Genomic DNA, 16,469 nt, shown 5'->3' on the forward strand with positions numbered 1-16,469 from the left:
GGCTTTTTCTTAATAAACTTTAATATTTTTTGAAGACCAGTTTATCTGGATAAAAAACACAAATTATAAGTGTGCGCACTACTGAAAATGCTACATGAAGAAGCACAGCAGTGCTGGCAATATGTGAGTGGTAAGACTGTTTGGAATTATTTACCAAAGACTACGTCCAGGATCCAATCATGGTGGAACACAAAGTGTTACCAGTGAATTTCATCTTTTTGAAAAATATTTATCTTACAGAGAGTACATCACTATACATATTCAAAGGTAAAGCATTTGCAAGTCGAAAATATTTGGGAAGTGAACACAATTTAACTTTAAATTGACATGGACAGTGGAAATGTTTGGGTCATTTTTCTATTGTTTTATTTTATTGGACACTTTCTAATAATCATTGTGAAGCGCTCACATGTTTTGTATAGCTCAAAATGACCAGAATAAGGTAATGTAAAATACCAACTGGTGACCTCTTGGTAGTGATAGTCCAATCCTTCTCACATTTGGCATGTGTTTATTGTCAAGGAATCTAGACTTGTGATACCTAATTAGGTTTAAAATAATCCTGGACCACAGCTCTCATATTCACTGTCATATCAGAGGCAGAGATGCAGTATTATGTGTGTCCCAGGTATTATATTTTATATACATATAATAAAGTATGCAATGCGCAGGGAGAATGCCAAGAAGTAATTTAAGCAATTCCATTAGTTTTCGGATTACCACAATCAATCTCCATAAATGTTCCTCACTCAGTCCAGAGACTGATAACTGCATCTAAGCACATGATTTAACTCTACTTAAAGCTTTGTATTACTGTTCTGTATTTTTCTTTAAAAGACATTTATATAAAAAAAATCTTCACCACTGGAAAAAAACCTATCTAAATATGAAAAATATCATAAATTGTTGATCTTGATTTTGGTGGCTCTCATTTGGCTGTTTCCTTGCAAAGAAATTTTCATTTTTCTTTTACTCTGTTTAATACTATATGGATTTCTTTTTCTCCACAGGTAACATTCTGTATATGTTTACTGAAAGTTTCTAGGGTTACTCCATATAAATGAAAAGACAGATTTATCTTTGTTTGTGTTATCTAATATTAAGTTAGTAGCATAATCTGCAGCTTTGGTTGTAAGGGAAAAAAAAGCTTTTCAAGATCTTCAATGAAAGAGCATTTCACAGTATGTTTCTTACACTATGTTCCTGTGCAAACAAGTCAGCTAAGCTTCTTCTGTGTAAATAAAAGCCATTAGGGAAAATTACTGTAATCATTTAAAAAGCAGAGCTTTAGAGATGACAGGAAAATATTGGTTGAGAATTAGGAGAACTGTAGTCTTCTTACATAACCCTCCAGTGGCAGGGTTTAGTGCTCCCACCATTTAGTGAAAATAAATTTTGATTTAGTGCTTCATGAAATCCTGATCCCCAGTGCCAAAGAATTAATGTCACTGAGCCCCTGCAAGTACTGTCTAAATAAGGAAATATTTTTCTTGACCTACCAGTAACTGTACAATATTACAAACCCAGACACAAGAAAAAAATGAGGCAATAGAAAATGTACAACAGCTTTGGTGTTATACAAAACAATAAAAAAGACAGTAAAGTACATAGTTCATTGCGTTCTTACCATAGCCATTTCACTGATGACTGGAAGGGTAGTTATTTTCTTTTTTATATTCCCAGTGTGGCCTTCCAGCCCAAGAAAGTCGCATTAATATTACTGTAAGAAGAACTGTCTTGAACACCATAAAGTACACTCCAATTTTTATAAAAATGACTTGCCTCTGCACCATTGCTTTGTGGCACATTGTTTGTCAACAGAACAGCAGTCCAAAATAAAGTGACAACTAGATTTAATAAATTAATATACTTTTTTTAAAGATGTACAATGCACATTCTTTTTAATCCAAGGTTTTAGGGTATCAGGATAATTCTATTTACACATTTACAGATCTCAGACAGCACTGATAACATCAGAATATGCAGGTAAAGGAGCAGAACCTTGACTGCTATCTGAATGCTACAAAGAGAAGCCAAAAATAAAAACACTGCTGAGAAGATCATTGGGAAGGATATCCAAAGATTGAAGAACAGTCTGTGAAAAGGGCATGTAAAGGCAAAAAAAGGTTGAGGTGTTTAACGTGACCATTCTATTCTTGTGAAGTCTGAGGTGGCAGTGTTGATGTGCTTTGTTTACCAGATTTTCGCTCATAATTCACAAGTCGTTGCCCAACAAGGTATCTGCGATTTTAAAGACAAATAGCCATTATTCAACAACATGATAAAAATACCATAAATGCATTGTTCTTACACCTCTACCCTCCAGCGCACTGAAAATACTATTACTAGTACTACAGTAGCCTCCTCCCGTCAAGTTTGTTACTTCACATTTTAAACTCCACACTAGCTTTTTTCCATCCTCTCACTTAAATTAACATGTTTTGTTTATGTTTAATCCTGTCTTGCCAAGAATATACAAACAGGCACTTAGGTCCTGATTACCTTATAATCTCAGCTTTCATTGTAAAGAAATATTTCTACTCTTTGTAGTTGGGTTACATTTTCAAACTCTTATACACAACAGCTGCCGGAGGGCAAATCTACACTTAAAATGCTGCATCAGCAGCTGTGCTGCTGTAGTGCTTTAATGAAGATATTACACAGATGAGAGCCTCTCCCACCAGAATACTTAATCCACCTCCCTGTAAAGCAGTAGCTTTGTTGCTGGGAGGTGCCACACTGCACTCCAGCACAATGTAATTTGCTTCTACTACTGCCCCCTGCTAAAGCCCTCTTACATTCTTAACCCCGTCACATTACTGCTTTTTGCCTTTTGCACTCATTTTTGTGCCTTTTTTAATGTTAGGTCCCTTGCTTAGAAGCTCCCCCCTTCTTCTAATTCTTTCCCAGAACCCACTTCCTTGATAAACCTGGTAACCTGTAATCCATCATTCTCTTCAGTCTTTCCTTGTACTCCCTTTTCCAAACTGTCACCTTTTGTCATGTGCACTTATATTATAACTTCAAAGAGAGCATAAGCCACATTCCCAGTTGAAGTGCAGTGCTATATCATAGAATACTAGGATTGGAAGGGACCTTGAGAGGTCATCGAGTCCAGTCCCCTGCCCTCATGGCAGGACCCGGTACTATCAATGATTTAATTCCACAAGATTAAGTGTGAAGAACTAATTGTGCACTATCTTGCATGCATGTGCTTTATGCAAATTACTTGAAAATCTGACTGTGTAAGTTCCCCTTTTCCACAAGGATGATGTTATATAAGGATACTTAGAGAGAGGAAATGCGTACTGCTCTTCAGTCAAGTAAAGAACACTAGCTACATTTTTAATGAAGTGGAAGAATATCAGACTGAAAACCTTGTAGGGCAAAACAGTCTGCTTACAGAGCTACAAACATAGCTACAATGCTGTACTTTCCCACACTGTGTATTACTGTGCCTTACCACAGTGATACAAAGGGCACATTAAGCAGTGTGAGAGGTCTGCTCAGTCATTCCACTTATCCAGTATTTGGCTTCTCTAGTGATGATGTCAACAAGAGTGCCGTTTAGGTTTAGTTTTACAAAACAAATACATCTACTAGGGCAAGGGTTCCCAACCTGGGATACGCGTACCCCCCAAGGGGTACGAGAAGCTTGTCAAGGGGGTATGGGGAATATTTGGTAAATAACTAGATTATCCTAATTGAAATATTCCAAAAGTAGTAGTGTTAGTGAAAAAAAGTTGTGGATTTTAGAGTCTAGAATTTATTTCCTTTCATATTGAATAGGGGGTACAGGAAGGTTTACTGAAAGCCAAGAGGGTACAGGGACCGAAAAGGGTTGGGAACCCCTGTACTAGGGGGAAAAAAAAAACCCTTGATTAAGATATCCGTAAGCCTCCAATTGCCATAAACTGGGACAGGATGACAAGAGATGGATCACTTGGAATTGTTTTGTTCTGCTAATTCTCTGTGAAGCACCTGGCACTGGCCATATAAGATGACAGGATACCAGTCTTGATGGAACAAAAAACAGGACTATGCAGCACTTTAAAGACTAACAAGATGGTTTATTAGGTGATGAGTTTTCGTGGGCCAGACCAACCTCCTCAGATCAAATTGTGGAAGAAAATTGTCACGACCATATATACTAAAGGATAAAATAAAAAAAATGAACACATATGAAAAGGACAAATCAAATTTCAGAACAGAAGAGGGATGGGGGGGGGGAGGTAAATGTCTGAGCTAATGATATTAGAGGTGATAATTGGGGAAGCTATCTTTGTAATGGGTAAGGTAATTAGGGTCCTTGTTAAGACCTAGCTGTAAAGTGTCAAATTTAAGCATGAATGACTGTTCAGAGGATTCTCTTTAAGTCTGGTGTTAAAAGGTTTTTGAAGCAGGATGCAGGTAATCAGGTCATTGAGACAATGCCCTTTCTGGTAGAAATAGCAAGAAACTGTTTTTAATTTGTGATCCTGTCTAATATCTGTTTGAACTGATAACCTATAATCCATTGCAAGTTTCTTTAGCTCTTGGTAACAGTATTTTATTGAGGTACTTTATTGTGAAGGAATCTTGCACTTTATTAGGAGTGTATGCACATTGATATTTTTCAGCTAAATACCTTGTTTCCCATTATTTCTCCAACATACTGCATTGAGAAAAATCAGTACACAGCAACAGCATTTGTTCAACTATATTAAATCAAACATGATTTCTAATTACATATAATTGACGCCAAAGATGTGCATGAAGAATGTGCCCAGCCCATAACATGACAAAATAATGGAATGGTACAGGATTTTATATCATTCCTCAATTCAAAAGAGGTCTGACCTCTAGTCACAATTTAAGAAAAATCTCCAGACGCCGAGCAAGTGATAAGTACATACTTGTCATTTTTAATATGTTCATAAAGGCGCTTGAACTGGCGGACCTGGAAGGACAGGATACCCATCAAAACCACCACCATGAGTAGAAAAGGATAAATTCGGCGCTGTACTAAATTTTGCATTTCAGCAGTAACACCTGTAAAACATATACACAGTTAAGTCCACAAATATCCATGACATCTTGCAGAATCCAACAGCAGTATTGAACAGACCATGCACTTTTTTTTTCCTCTTTGTGCACTGCCACAAATAAGGCTAAATGTTAGCATGAAATATGCATTTCTAAATACTATGTCTCGAATGAATCATAATTGAGGAAAACCAACTAATCTGCCCATCTTTGTAAACAAGCATACTATCAGTTCTATCGCTAGTATCTAGTTTTACTGAAATAATTAGCTTGTGAATATAGTCTATGTGTACTCATTTATGTTATACTTTAATTGGAGAACACGCAAACAACATGTCTAACATAAGAACTGGGCACTGATGCCTGAAGTTATAAGCACTGTGAAAACCCAAGTTGCAAAACCAAACAGTGAGCTATTTGCTTACAAACAAAGATATATATTTTCACATATGATGAGAGGTTCATTATGCCACCTACATTTATGTGCGAAGTGAATGACTAACTGGTATAATTACTGGACCTCCTCTATCTATACAGCCACATACATAAAAGCTTATCAGTAATGAACAAGTGATAACCAAAACAGATGTTCCATTAAAACTTTAAATTTACTAGGCTCAAATGGATAATTGTGAACATTTCAACAGAAACATCTATAAAGAATTCAGTTACTGCACTGGAAAGCAAGTGGAAACAGTTCACATCTACAGAACTCAAATTTAAGCCACACTCAAATTCAGAAACACTTTAAACAACTTGAATGTATCAATAATAAAAAACATTAGTTTCACCTGTTCAGTCTTTCCTTTGCACCAGAGGGTATTGTCTAGACTGCAAGGATCTATTGGAAAAAGATACGCAAAATGTGCTCTGCATTTTGTGTATCTTTTTCCAATACTTTTGTTGGAAGAGGCTTTTCTGAAATTTGGCCTGTCTAGACTGGGCCACATTTTGGAAAAAAACCCTCCTTCGAAAGCGCCTTTCTTCCTCATGGAATGAGGAATACAGGGGCTTCCAAAAGAGTATGTTTGCTCTTCTGCAAAAAAAAAAAAGTGCGTTCTCTGGATGCAGTGGAGCTTTTTTGGGGAAAAACTCCACAATCTAGCCATACCCTGAGAATTAATTCTTTTTCTTCAGCTCAATAAGCTTTTACTGTGATAAAACATATCTTTACTTATACTAAGCAGATTCCTGGCCTCAGTGAAATTCACTAGGGATGTTAACTACTCATCCATGCTGGAAGCCATATAGGGCATCATTAAACAATTACAATCCACACTCAATGGGAACCCCATCCTGAATGAAATCTTTCTTGAACCCCCACTACTGCCTTACAAATAAGTTTATCACCAGAAGCAAACTCTCCTCAGACCAAGACACACCAACACAAAGCAGCACCCAAACCCTGCAGAATAAATGCAAAACCTGTAGACTTATTTCCACTGCTATGACAATCAACATTCCCCAAAATACACCTTTCAAAAATCTATGGGTCCTACACTTGCCTATCACAATCCTTAGGGTACAATCCGAAGCACAAAATGACTCAATAACTATGTGGGTGAAATCACAGAGTCACTAGTTCTTTAATTAAGTCAAACAAAAAATGATAAGACAAAGAATATCATAGCACCTTTGGGTGACCACTTTTCACAAAATGATCATTATAGCTGACTTCTAGTTGTCTTCCTTAATGGAAACCTGCACAACACTTTCAAATAATGAGCTTAGGAGCTCAAATTCCTTTTCAAGACATTAAAAATCTTGGATTGAATAAAAACACTGGATTCACGGTTTATTACAAAGAGATATAATCCACTTAACGCCCTCCTCCCCCACTCTCCTTCTTCCAAAGGCTTAGATGTTAACAGATTACTTCACCTTGAATGGCCCCTTGAAATGAGTGTTAATTACTTATGCTAAACAATCTTTTCCACCTTGTATTTAACTGTAACACAGTGATTACATTTCCTAAACCTGAAGAGCTGTGTAAGCTTCTCTCTCTCATATACAGAAGTTGGTCCAATACAAGATACTACCTCTCCCACCTAGTCTAATTACTCATTTAAAACATTTATATTCAGTATATCAAAAAATGAAACAAAATGCAGGGTGACATCACTATTTAAGCATTTAAATTTGTTAGTTAACACTGATGCTATGCTGCATTTCCTTTACTACATCTGAGATCAAGTCCCAATTAGAGAGCTTACAGCTGCACCGCTGTACCAATGCACCTGTGCTGCTGTAAGATCTCGTGTAGCCATGTTGGTGGGAGAGCTCTCCCATTGACATAATTAATCCATGCCCACTATGTCGACAAGAGAAGCTCTCCCACCAACACGCTTATGTCATTTTTGTGGGGTGAGTGGGTGGGAGAGCTGATATTCATCCCCCAAGCTGATGTGTTAGTGTAGATATAGCCCGTTAGGCACAATGGACAGATAATTTAACAGGTACCTACAATTTATACTTACCTAAAAAGGGAACGATGCCAGATGATATAATATAAGGTACACAAAGGGAAAGCAATAAAACAGAGATGACAGGTGCTGCCAATTTACGAATAATAAAATGTAAATCAATATTGCGAATCCCATTTGCATAAACCTAAGAAGAAAAATGAAAGAGTCAGGAAGAGTGAATCAGAAGAAAAAAAAAATCACTACAGGTTTTGTTAAATAAAATGTTTCACATAATTCAAATATTTCTTTAAGAACATGAATATTTCTTAAGTGTACCTAGTTAAATTGTAGTGGTGATCCCTTCACAGGTTACCATAGATTTATGGCTGGTCTACACTTGAAACACTACAGCAACACAGCTATAATCCACCTCCCAAAAAGCAGTAGACACTTATCAGCACTATAGCTATATATACAATATAAACACAGGACATATGTCCTGAATTATTAGTGCAATAACAATTATTTCATTTTCTGACTTGAGTATTCAAAATTGACATTTATGTATTTTATTCAAAGAATTGATTTGGATATTCTGAACAGAAAAAGTAAAGTCGCACTCAGGATTGGTCAGTTTACGGTTATTGGTCAGATTGGAATAGGTTGATTCTCCTATTCCAAGACTGATTTTGACTCCCAAATTTGCCTACACTTGACAAAATCATATGCAAGTTTATCTAGCAGGGTAAGATTCTTCTGGAAAGCTTTAAGCAAAGCAAGAAATCAGTTCTGAGATATCAGGATTTCAAACTCCTTCAGGAAATTATCTGAAGACAAAAAACTGAACACACAAAACCCTCACAAATATCAGAAGTAAGTGCAACTTATTTTTGAAATTTAGACAAGGGAGAACATTAAAAATAATGAAAACATACAATTAAGGTCACCCAAACCACTTTTACTTGGTATCACCATTCACGGAGCAATGAAAACCAGGAAACAAGCCTGTCATCAAACAATGTACCATTGCCCTTTGAGCTAGTAACTCCAAAACAGAGAAGTGAGATAGCTGAACTGGAACTAAGAGTGTCTTAAAAGTACATAGTGATAGAAATGTAGCCTTGTTAGTCTGGTGTAGCTGAAGCAAAATACAGGACTATGTAGCACTTTAAAGACTAACAAGATGGTTTATTAGATGATGAAGTTTCATGGGCCAGACCCACTTCCTCAGTTCAAATAGTGGAAGAAAACAGTCACAACCATAGACTATTTTCTTCCACTATTTGATCTGAGGAAGTGAGTCTGGCCCACGAAAGCTCATCATCTAATAAACCATCTTGTTAGTCTTTAAAGTGCTACATAGTCCTGTATTTTGTTAAAAGTACATGTATCTCTAAAGTAAAACTCGAGTATCTTAGAATTTACATAGAGCTCAAATGACAAAATGAAGCATTTACCTGTCTTTACCAAATAAGCCAATATTTGGGACAATTACCAGGAACAGTACAATGTATCAAATGACAACATTATCATACAGAGATTTAGCAGAAACATATAGCTGTAGCATTTAGTGATGAAGGTCAGTCTGTATCACTTCTGGTTCACAAATCATGAATAGTAAACATACAAATGATACTCTATGGTACAACAGTTACTCTCTTTAAGCATACAGTTCAGCGATAGGAACTTAAGTTTAGTGAGTGGGCCACTCCATCTCAATGGGTGCAAGATTGTTCCAACCAAGACAGTCTCTCATGATAGGATAGTTTTGCTAACTGCTCATGAGTATGTAGAAGTTGCAATGTGTGCCCAGCAAACTGTAGCAGTGTTTTGATTAGATGCAGAGGGAGCACAAGGCTCTCGAAGTCAACAATATATGCAATCAGCATGCACCATACTTCACGTACCATTGCCTTACATGCATGTTACTTAAGTAATATCAGTAGGAAAAAAACTATACAGACAAAATGCAGAAGTATCTGGCAACCTTATGCATGGGCAACAGTAAAGAAAATGTCTTGTGGGCTGCAGGTTGCCTACCACTGATATAATGGCTTAACTTTACTAAAATAAATGTCTACAGCTTTATATTCCTTGTTAACACTGAAGAACCCTTATTGAACATAAAGATTCTATTCCACCATTAATAAAAAAGAATATTTTACCTTAGTTTATCTTTTGAGGGCATGCAGGATCTCTTTACTACGTGTTTGTACACCCAGTACATTGAGGTCCCAATCCTGATTATAACAGAAGTCACTACTGTACTGAACTGCTGTAAATCTACTACTCCTCATGATTTGCGAACCAGAAATAATACAGGCTGACTGGGGCTGTGAAGGTTTAACCAGTAAGCCTCCTCAATACTGCAGAGAGTATGCAGGCAGGAGCTGTTCTGGGTGGGAATGGGCTATTCCAGCTGAGCTGGAGTGCCACCCTTCCCTGCTTGCCTCCCCCTTTAATCAAGTTAACCAGTTAAACAATATGTTTAACCAGCTAGCTGATTAAATGGGATTTTACATCCCTAAGGCTGACTGTAAATTTCAAGGATAAGTTGACATGGTTGGCATTTTGAAAGATCATCTATTTACTTATAATTTGAACAGATATAATCTAAGACAAACATAGAACTTCAGAGGTATTTTTAAAATATAGACTTCAACTACATTTTAAAGGCTAGAACTCAAATTAGGGAGTTTATACACATGGGCACAGCATGGCAGATAATTTGCATGTACATACAAAGTCATGCATTCCAGAGTTGAACATCACAGATCAATTATGCAAATAAAAGAGTTTTAGTAATTCACAGACTTTAAATCATATACAAGAATCTTCAGCAAGAAGTCTCTGTGTACAGTGTCTGCCAACTGTGCAAAATCAGTTAAGAGTGTATGAATGATTTTAATTTTAATGTATGTATTTCCATACATTATAATGTCCAAATTTAACTTTAATTTCCTTAGCTAATACTTAAAAATATTTCATTTTCTTACCTGTTCGATAACTGTTTTCAACCACCACTGAGGGCCCATCAGAGTTATGGCAGCAATTATTTTGGCATGCAGAACTCCAAGAGCCCAGTCCTAATTTTAAAAAAGGGAACATAAAAGTAAACTGTATTTTCTAAATGTGTCCTGACCAACCAAAGATTTAGTACAGAAAATCTTTAATATCAAAATTACTTAAAATCATTAGAAACTGAGTTTTCTATTTACAAAATGGAGTAGTTTAAAGACTAGGAATGTTCAATTTAGATTAACTAATTGAATAGTTGATGGGATTTCCATCAACTATTTGGTTAGTCTATAAGGGTCCCTGCCAGGCTCTTGCTACAGTTCGAAAGTGAAAGCCCCACAGGAAGTGCGAGAGAGGGAATTTAAATGTAATTCCAGGCTTCTGAGTGTTTCCCTACTTTTTTTGGGGGGGGGAGGGGGGAGGGAAGACTGAGGTAAAGTTTCTGGATAATCTTTTTAATTTAAACTTCTTTGTTCTTGTTATTTCCATTGTTATGTCATGATAGTTTCATGAATAATCAAAATCAGATATGTAAAATTGTTAGAAGTAATAACTTATATTATAAAAGCATACCTCCAAAGTGGTGAAAAAATACAAAGTAGTTATGGGAGATTCAATATGTAAATTAATGTCTCTCAAGTTGAGACTGTTTTACATACTTAGTTACTGTAAGTAAATAATTTGTTTGCATAGAAGTTAGAGATTCACCATCTCAGAATTCTTTTTGTTACTTGGTATTATAGCTTTCACATGCTTTCTTATGCTGTAGTTAAAGTTTATTTAAAGTTAATTTTGGGATGAAACAAACATCTAGCTGTCACAGCCCACAGTAATGCCACTAACTCAATCCCTTTGCATCATTCCTAATCCATCTAAAAACAACACTGCTAGACAAATCCAATTAACAAGGGAATTTAACCACTAACTCTAAATCTGGGTCAATAGTTCCTCCTTATGAGACTTGGTACAGGTAGGAGGCAAATGACGATTCCTATTTTCAAGTATCTAGACCCGGGGAATGGGCAACTATCATAAGGCCACAAAAATTCACTAAAGCCCTTGGGAAGGAGAAGAATTTTTTTCTTAATGCATACGCATATCAGAAATGTCTTCTACAATACAGCATGTAAGTCTTTCACTAATCTGTTGTCCAGTGTGCAGAAGAGAAAGGAATTAATAAATGAAAACATAAAAAATAAAAACAATCTTAAAGTTTTGTTCTGCCTCTTCCAGTCTCTGCCTCTTCTTTACTCCCCCGGGCGGAGAGTCTGAGACTGGCAGCAAGAGCCCATACACTGTGTCATACAATGTCACTCAAATATGACCTGGTTGTTGTCACACACTTCTGGTTACTGCTTTCCCAATAACTTGGCAGAAATGCACCCCTGCTCGTCCTGTCTCCCAAGATTGACGACAGGCCACAATCAGATTGACTGTGGGAGAAGGGAGCCATTGGGAAGGCAAGTTACCTGATCCACATGGCACAGAGCAGAGCATCCCCCCGTGTTAATGATGGAGAGGTGGTTGGGACAATAAGTGGCACTGTAACCCAGTTCCAGGCTTTGCTCAATTCTCCATCCATATAGAATCCGTCAGCATCCCAGGCTCACTGTTCTGGCTATTACCTTCCCACCGTTAGGAGTCTATCTTTCTCTACCCAATGCTAGGAGACCAGGGAAACCACCTCGCTGGCCCTCCACACCCAACCAATCAGAAAATGGGGAAATGCTAACTTGAGCTGGATTTCCTGAGGTGGAATCAGAGCCAATGGGGAAGCAGCAGCCTTACCGTAAGTCTGTGCTGGCTCAACCTTATTTTTCCCCCCACGTTGGGCTGCAACTTCGCCTTTAGGCAGGCCAAATAAAATGATCTGACATGCTGGATGTGTTGGGTTGCCAGCTGCCTATCTCTGAGTTAGGCCAACAATTTACATTTACACAGCTCCTTTCACCCAGAATGATAAAAAAAAGAAGCACATAACTATTTACAGAGCACAGCACCAATGAAACATAGCTGCCCCTGCAATGGATGCTGGCAACCAAGCACCCTGCACAAGAGATGGATGGAAGAATTTTGGCCAACAACATCTGTATAAAACTATTTCTTTTGAACAGAGTTATGGTGTATTTTTTTTTTAAAAAACAATCATGACTGGATGCCTCTGAGATCTTTAGCTGCCGTTCATAGCATGATCTATCAGTACTTATCTAGACACAGATGGATGGTAAAACAGATCTTGTGAAAAACTGAACCTGTGATTCCAAAGAGTCAAGCAACCTACTTCTAGTTTAACAATGATAACCCACTAGTTGCCTTTTTTAAAACTACAAAGCACACAAACTAAAAAATGCTTTAATACTTAATCATATAAAAACCCATACCTAATACAGTAGTTATAAAAGCATCTAGAGAACCTCATATTTTAGTAAAAAACAATGAAGAGTTGAAAAGTCTGAATTATATTAAAAATAAATCCAGCAATTAACTGACCTGCCATGGGTAGAACAGAGGTGTCTGATCCAAGGGAACTCTCAAAGGAGCAACAATTACCAGCTCAAACAGAAGACCAAGCAAAAGTGGAACCACACCAGCTAGCAGCACAGCTACTATCAGTGTCTTCATTATCTAAAACACAAAAAGACTGATTTGTAAAAATGATGCCAGATGGCTAGTTCTGGGCAAAGCTGCACCTTTTGATTTCTCTATGTTTAAAAGTATTTTTATTTTTCTCAAGAATAAAAATTCAAAGGCAGAAAAAACTGAATTAGTACATATGCAAAACTAAGTTCTGTTAATTGTAAATTACAATACACACTTTGTAACAAAATCTGCATTTTTAATCCTTTTTAGTCCCCCAAAATAATTAACAGGCACCTACATGTGAGAGTCTTCTTTTTTCCTAAACTACACACTCATATTTGACTATCATAGCACGTAAAGTACCCAATGGTCAGTACTTAACCAGGAAGAATTCTTCCAATGCTTCCCCTTCCTTACATAGGTTGAACCTCTCTAGTCTGGTGCTTTCTGATCCAGAAACATCCATGTGGTCCACCATGATTTTAGTTTGCATTAATTTATCAAGCCCTGGATATAAGGCTATCTACTCGCCCGTGGCGAGTAGATTGCAACCTGGAAGAGCCGCGTTTGGGCAATCTGTGCATGCGCAGATCACTGGACAGTGTGGCTGGTGAGCAGGGATCGCCGTGGTTCAGCGAGCCCTGCTTATATCCATTTATGAGTATGGTCAAGTTTTCCACAAAATTTGTTTACAGCCACCAGTCCTGATTCACAGTATTCTGTGCTGTTATTCATCTCTAATTTACCCCTAAATGTTTACTAAGAGTCCAGTAAGCAACAGAAGTAATCCTGCTAGACAATATTGTTTGGCAAATTCTCTGGTTTGGCCACCAGTCAGATCCCGAGGGTGCCAGACTAGAGAGGTTCAACCTGTAATTAAGATGTTGAGTTGTTTGCGTTATTTACATGTTATGTGGTATTTGTTTTAACAGATTTAACAATTCTATCCTTGAATTTTCTTTGGCGCATAATAAAAACAAAGGCATTATGATCTAATTACCTTTGGAAGTGTAGGAGTGAACCCAAGGATATAATTTTTTTTATTGACATTAGCAATTTCTTTTGGCAAACTAAAGTAATTGCAAATGAAATAAAGAATGTGCTGATCATGAAAACAGATATAGCAAGAAACATCTATTAAAATTGCTGTCATCTGTAAATTTCCAGTAAGATTCAACCTTGAGTGGCCCTTTCACAGGTTAACACTTTCCCCTTGCATCTCTAAAATGTATTAATAAAGGGGAAAATTATGTTACCATTCCCGAACTATAAGGAGAGGGAGTAGTGAAGTTTTATAACAAACCAATTTAAACAGGTGAGGGCTTGTCTTGATCATGATGAAAGTTTTCCCTCAGTGTCAAAGTCACTGTTAGTATAAGAATATTGTGAAAATTCTCTCTCAACTGGAGAGGTTGAACAATCACTACAAATCTGGTGATCTGAAAGAGCTTTCTGAAAATGCACTGTGCAGGTACACAACAAATGTCTTCTCACAACTGACAATGATCTTCCCTACTTCTTTTGCCATTTTACTGATAACATTCAGTCTCTAAACAAATGAATACTTCACTGGATAGTATTACATTCACATTTAAATGAAGTACAGTAGTTAAATAGTATTGTAGAACACAAAGGACTTATTCAGTAATATTCTCTTTGAAAATATAGCAAAAGCTTTTTTCAATTGAGAACTTACCATGAGAGACCACTCTTTAACCTTCTGAAATATCACTCTACGACCTTGCGGCATCCATGCAACTAGAACGGTCACTGCCCGAATGGTTAGCCAGCAGACATAAAGACCACAAGCAGCTGTGTACAGTTCATGGATTTTGGCTGTTCCCGTCCAAAATGACATTAACCAACGGCCAGCAAATACTGAAAATGCAGAGATTGATAAAATATATTAAGACTAAGTAGTAGGATTTTTTTCTATTAGTAAAGGATCACAAAAACTGAATAGCAAATTTGCCTCAGTCTCCAACCCAATGTAAAATAATAGCTCTCAAAATCTTGTGCTGAGTTCACAAAAATTGCACATTTCAACTAGTTTATCATCTCACATTCTAGACAAAAATAAAACATCCACAGTAGATTCACTGCTCTTAATTTCAAGGATAAAAGTTTAAAAACGAAGCTGAACTAGTAATGGTTCTCTCTCACAAATTATGGAAATCTATTAAATTTGTGGCATTCAGTCTAGCACGACATGTCTAGACTATACCAAAAAATTCTTACAGTAAGCTTGGAATGCGATCATTTTATAGTAATACTGCAATCTCTCCATAGAAGCAGTCTTAGTATCATGATGGTGGTGCCCATGAAAGCATCCCAAGTATTTAAAAATAGAAAAAATAACTTTCTTCCTTCCTTTCCAGGTTATAGAAGAAATAGCTCCATTGTCTTAGTTATGGATTTGGATGATTGCTTGCTTATATTTATGAGAGCATGTATGTTTGTGTGAAGTTACTGAAAAAAATTAAGTCAAAGAAAGGAATAGTTTGAAAGAAGTTTAGGTCCATGGTCAACTCCTCTCTCACAGGTACCAAGTTACATAATGTAAATATATCTTCTGTGAAAAATACCATCTCTAAAAACGTATTAGGCTCCCAAACTGGTTGACAATTTCACTGTTCTGGGGAAACCATTATTGCAGGAGATTGTGACTGCAGAAAGGTGATCTTTCTTGAAGCTACAGGAGGACAAGGTCAAGGGCCCAAGTTGTATAAAGGAAAGCCTGAACCTCATGGTTGTTCAGATTCTGAATCTGAGACTGTTCTAGACTTATAACAGGGAAAACTCAGCTGTGGGTTTTGAAGGACTAACACCTACCAGAGTCAGAGGTTGGAGTTGAGATGATGTCTAGTAAGTTTTTTAGTATGCATGAAGGTTCTTTTATTATTTTAATGTTTTCTGTAATGCTTTCATCTTAAAAATAAACATGCTTGCTTAGAAAGAGCAATGTGGTAACTTGTAATTGTAGCAATTATACTGTTAATAGCCTCAGGTGAGAAAAACACAAGACACTGGCCTTTTATTCTAGTTTGCCAGAGATATCACACTGCAGGCTAGGCAGAGACTGTGCTATTCCTAAAATTGCTGGTTTGAAAGGAGACACACACACATCTTTGCCAACTGAGGTGAAAACTGAAGAACAGGGAGCCTAGAGTGGGTGCCCTCAGGGAACCATGGAGGGGCAATATACATGCAGTTGCTATAAACTGTGATAGTAAGATGTACAGAGGACATCAGTCTCTCTTTCACTGTATTGACATATGGATAAAGATACTCATTTTGATTTACAAAACATCCCATCATTTTAAATTTAGACTATTACACTATAAAAAATGTTAAAAAACACATTCCCAACATTTTTCTGTGATTGCATGGTTTTAAATTTAAAATCAACTATTGCCATAAATCTTATGTATGTAGGTGCTT

General features: G+C 36.9%; 1 protein-coding gene across 1 annotated transcript in view; it reads right to left on the minus strand.

Annotated features, from left to right (window-relative positions):
• The window catches only part of MARCHF6 (membrane associated ring-CH-type finger 6), a 100,138-nt gene continuing 83,669 nt past the window's right edge, over positions 1 to 16,469 (minus strand). Inside the window, exons 21-26 of the mRNA XM_075921472.1 lie at positions 14,725 to 14,906; positions 12,939 to 13,073; positions 10,427 to 10,516; positions 7,503 to 7,635; positions 4,896 to 5,031; positions 1 to 2,241 (exon numbers count right to left, since the gene is read on the minus strand). Coding sequence (XP_075777587.1) covers positions 2,151 to 2,241; positions 4,896 to 5,031; positions 7,503 to 7,635; positions 10,427 to 10,516; positions 12,939 to 13,073; positions 14,725 to 14,906 — 767 coding nt within the window. The 3' untranslated portion in view covers positions 1 to 2,150. The remainder of the gene's footprint in view (positions 2,242 to 4,895; positions 5,032 to 7,502; positions 7,636 to 10,426; positions 10,517 to 12,938; positions 13,074 to 14,724; positions 14,907 to 16,469) is intronic.

This window comes from Pelodiscus sinensis, chromosome 2, assembly GCF_049634645.1.
Source record: "Pelodiscus sinensis isolate JC-2024 chromosome 2, ASM4963464v1, whole genome shotgun sequence".
In the NCBI taxonomy this organism is placed as follows: Eukaryota; Metazoa; Chordata; order Testudines; family Trionychidae; genus Pelodiscus; species Pelodiscus sinensis.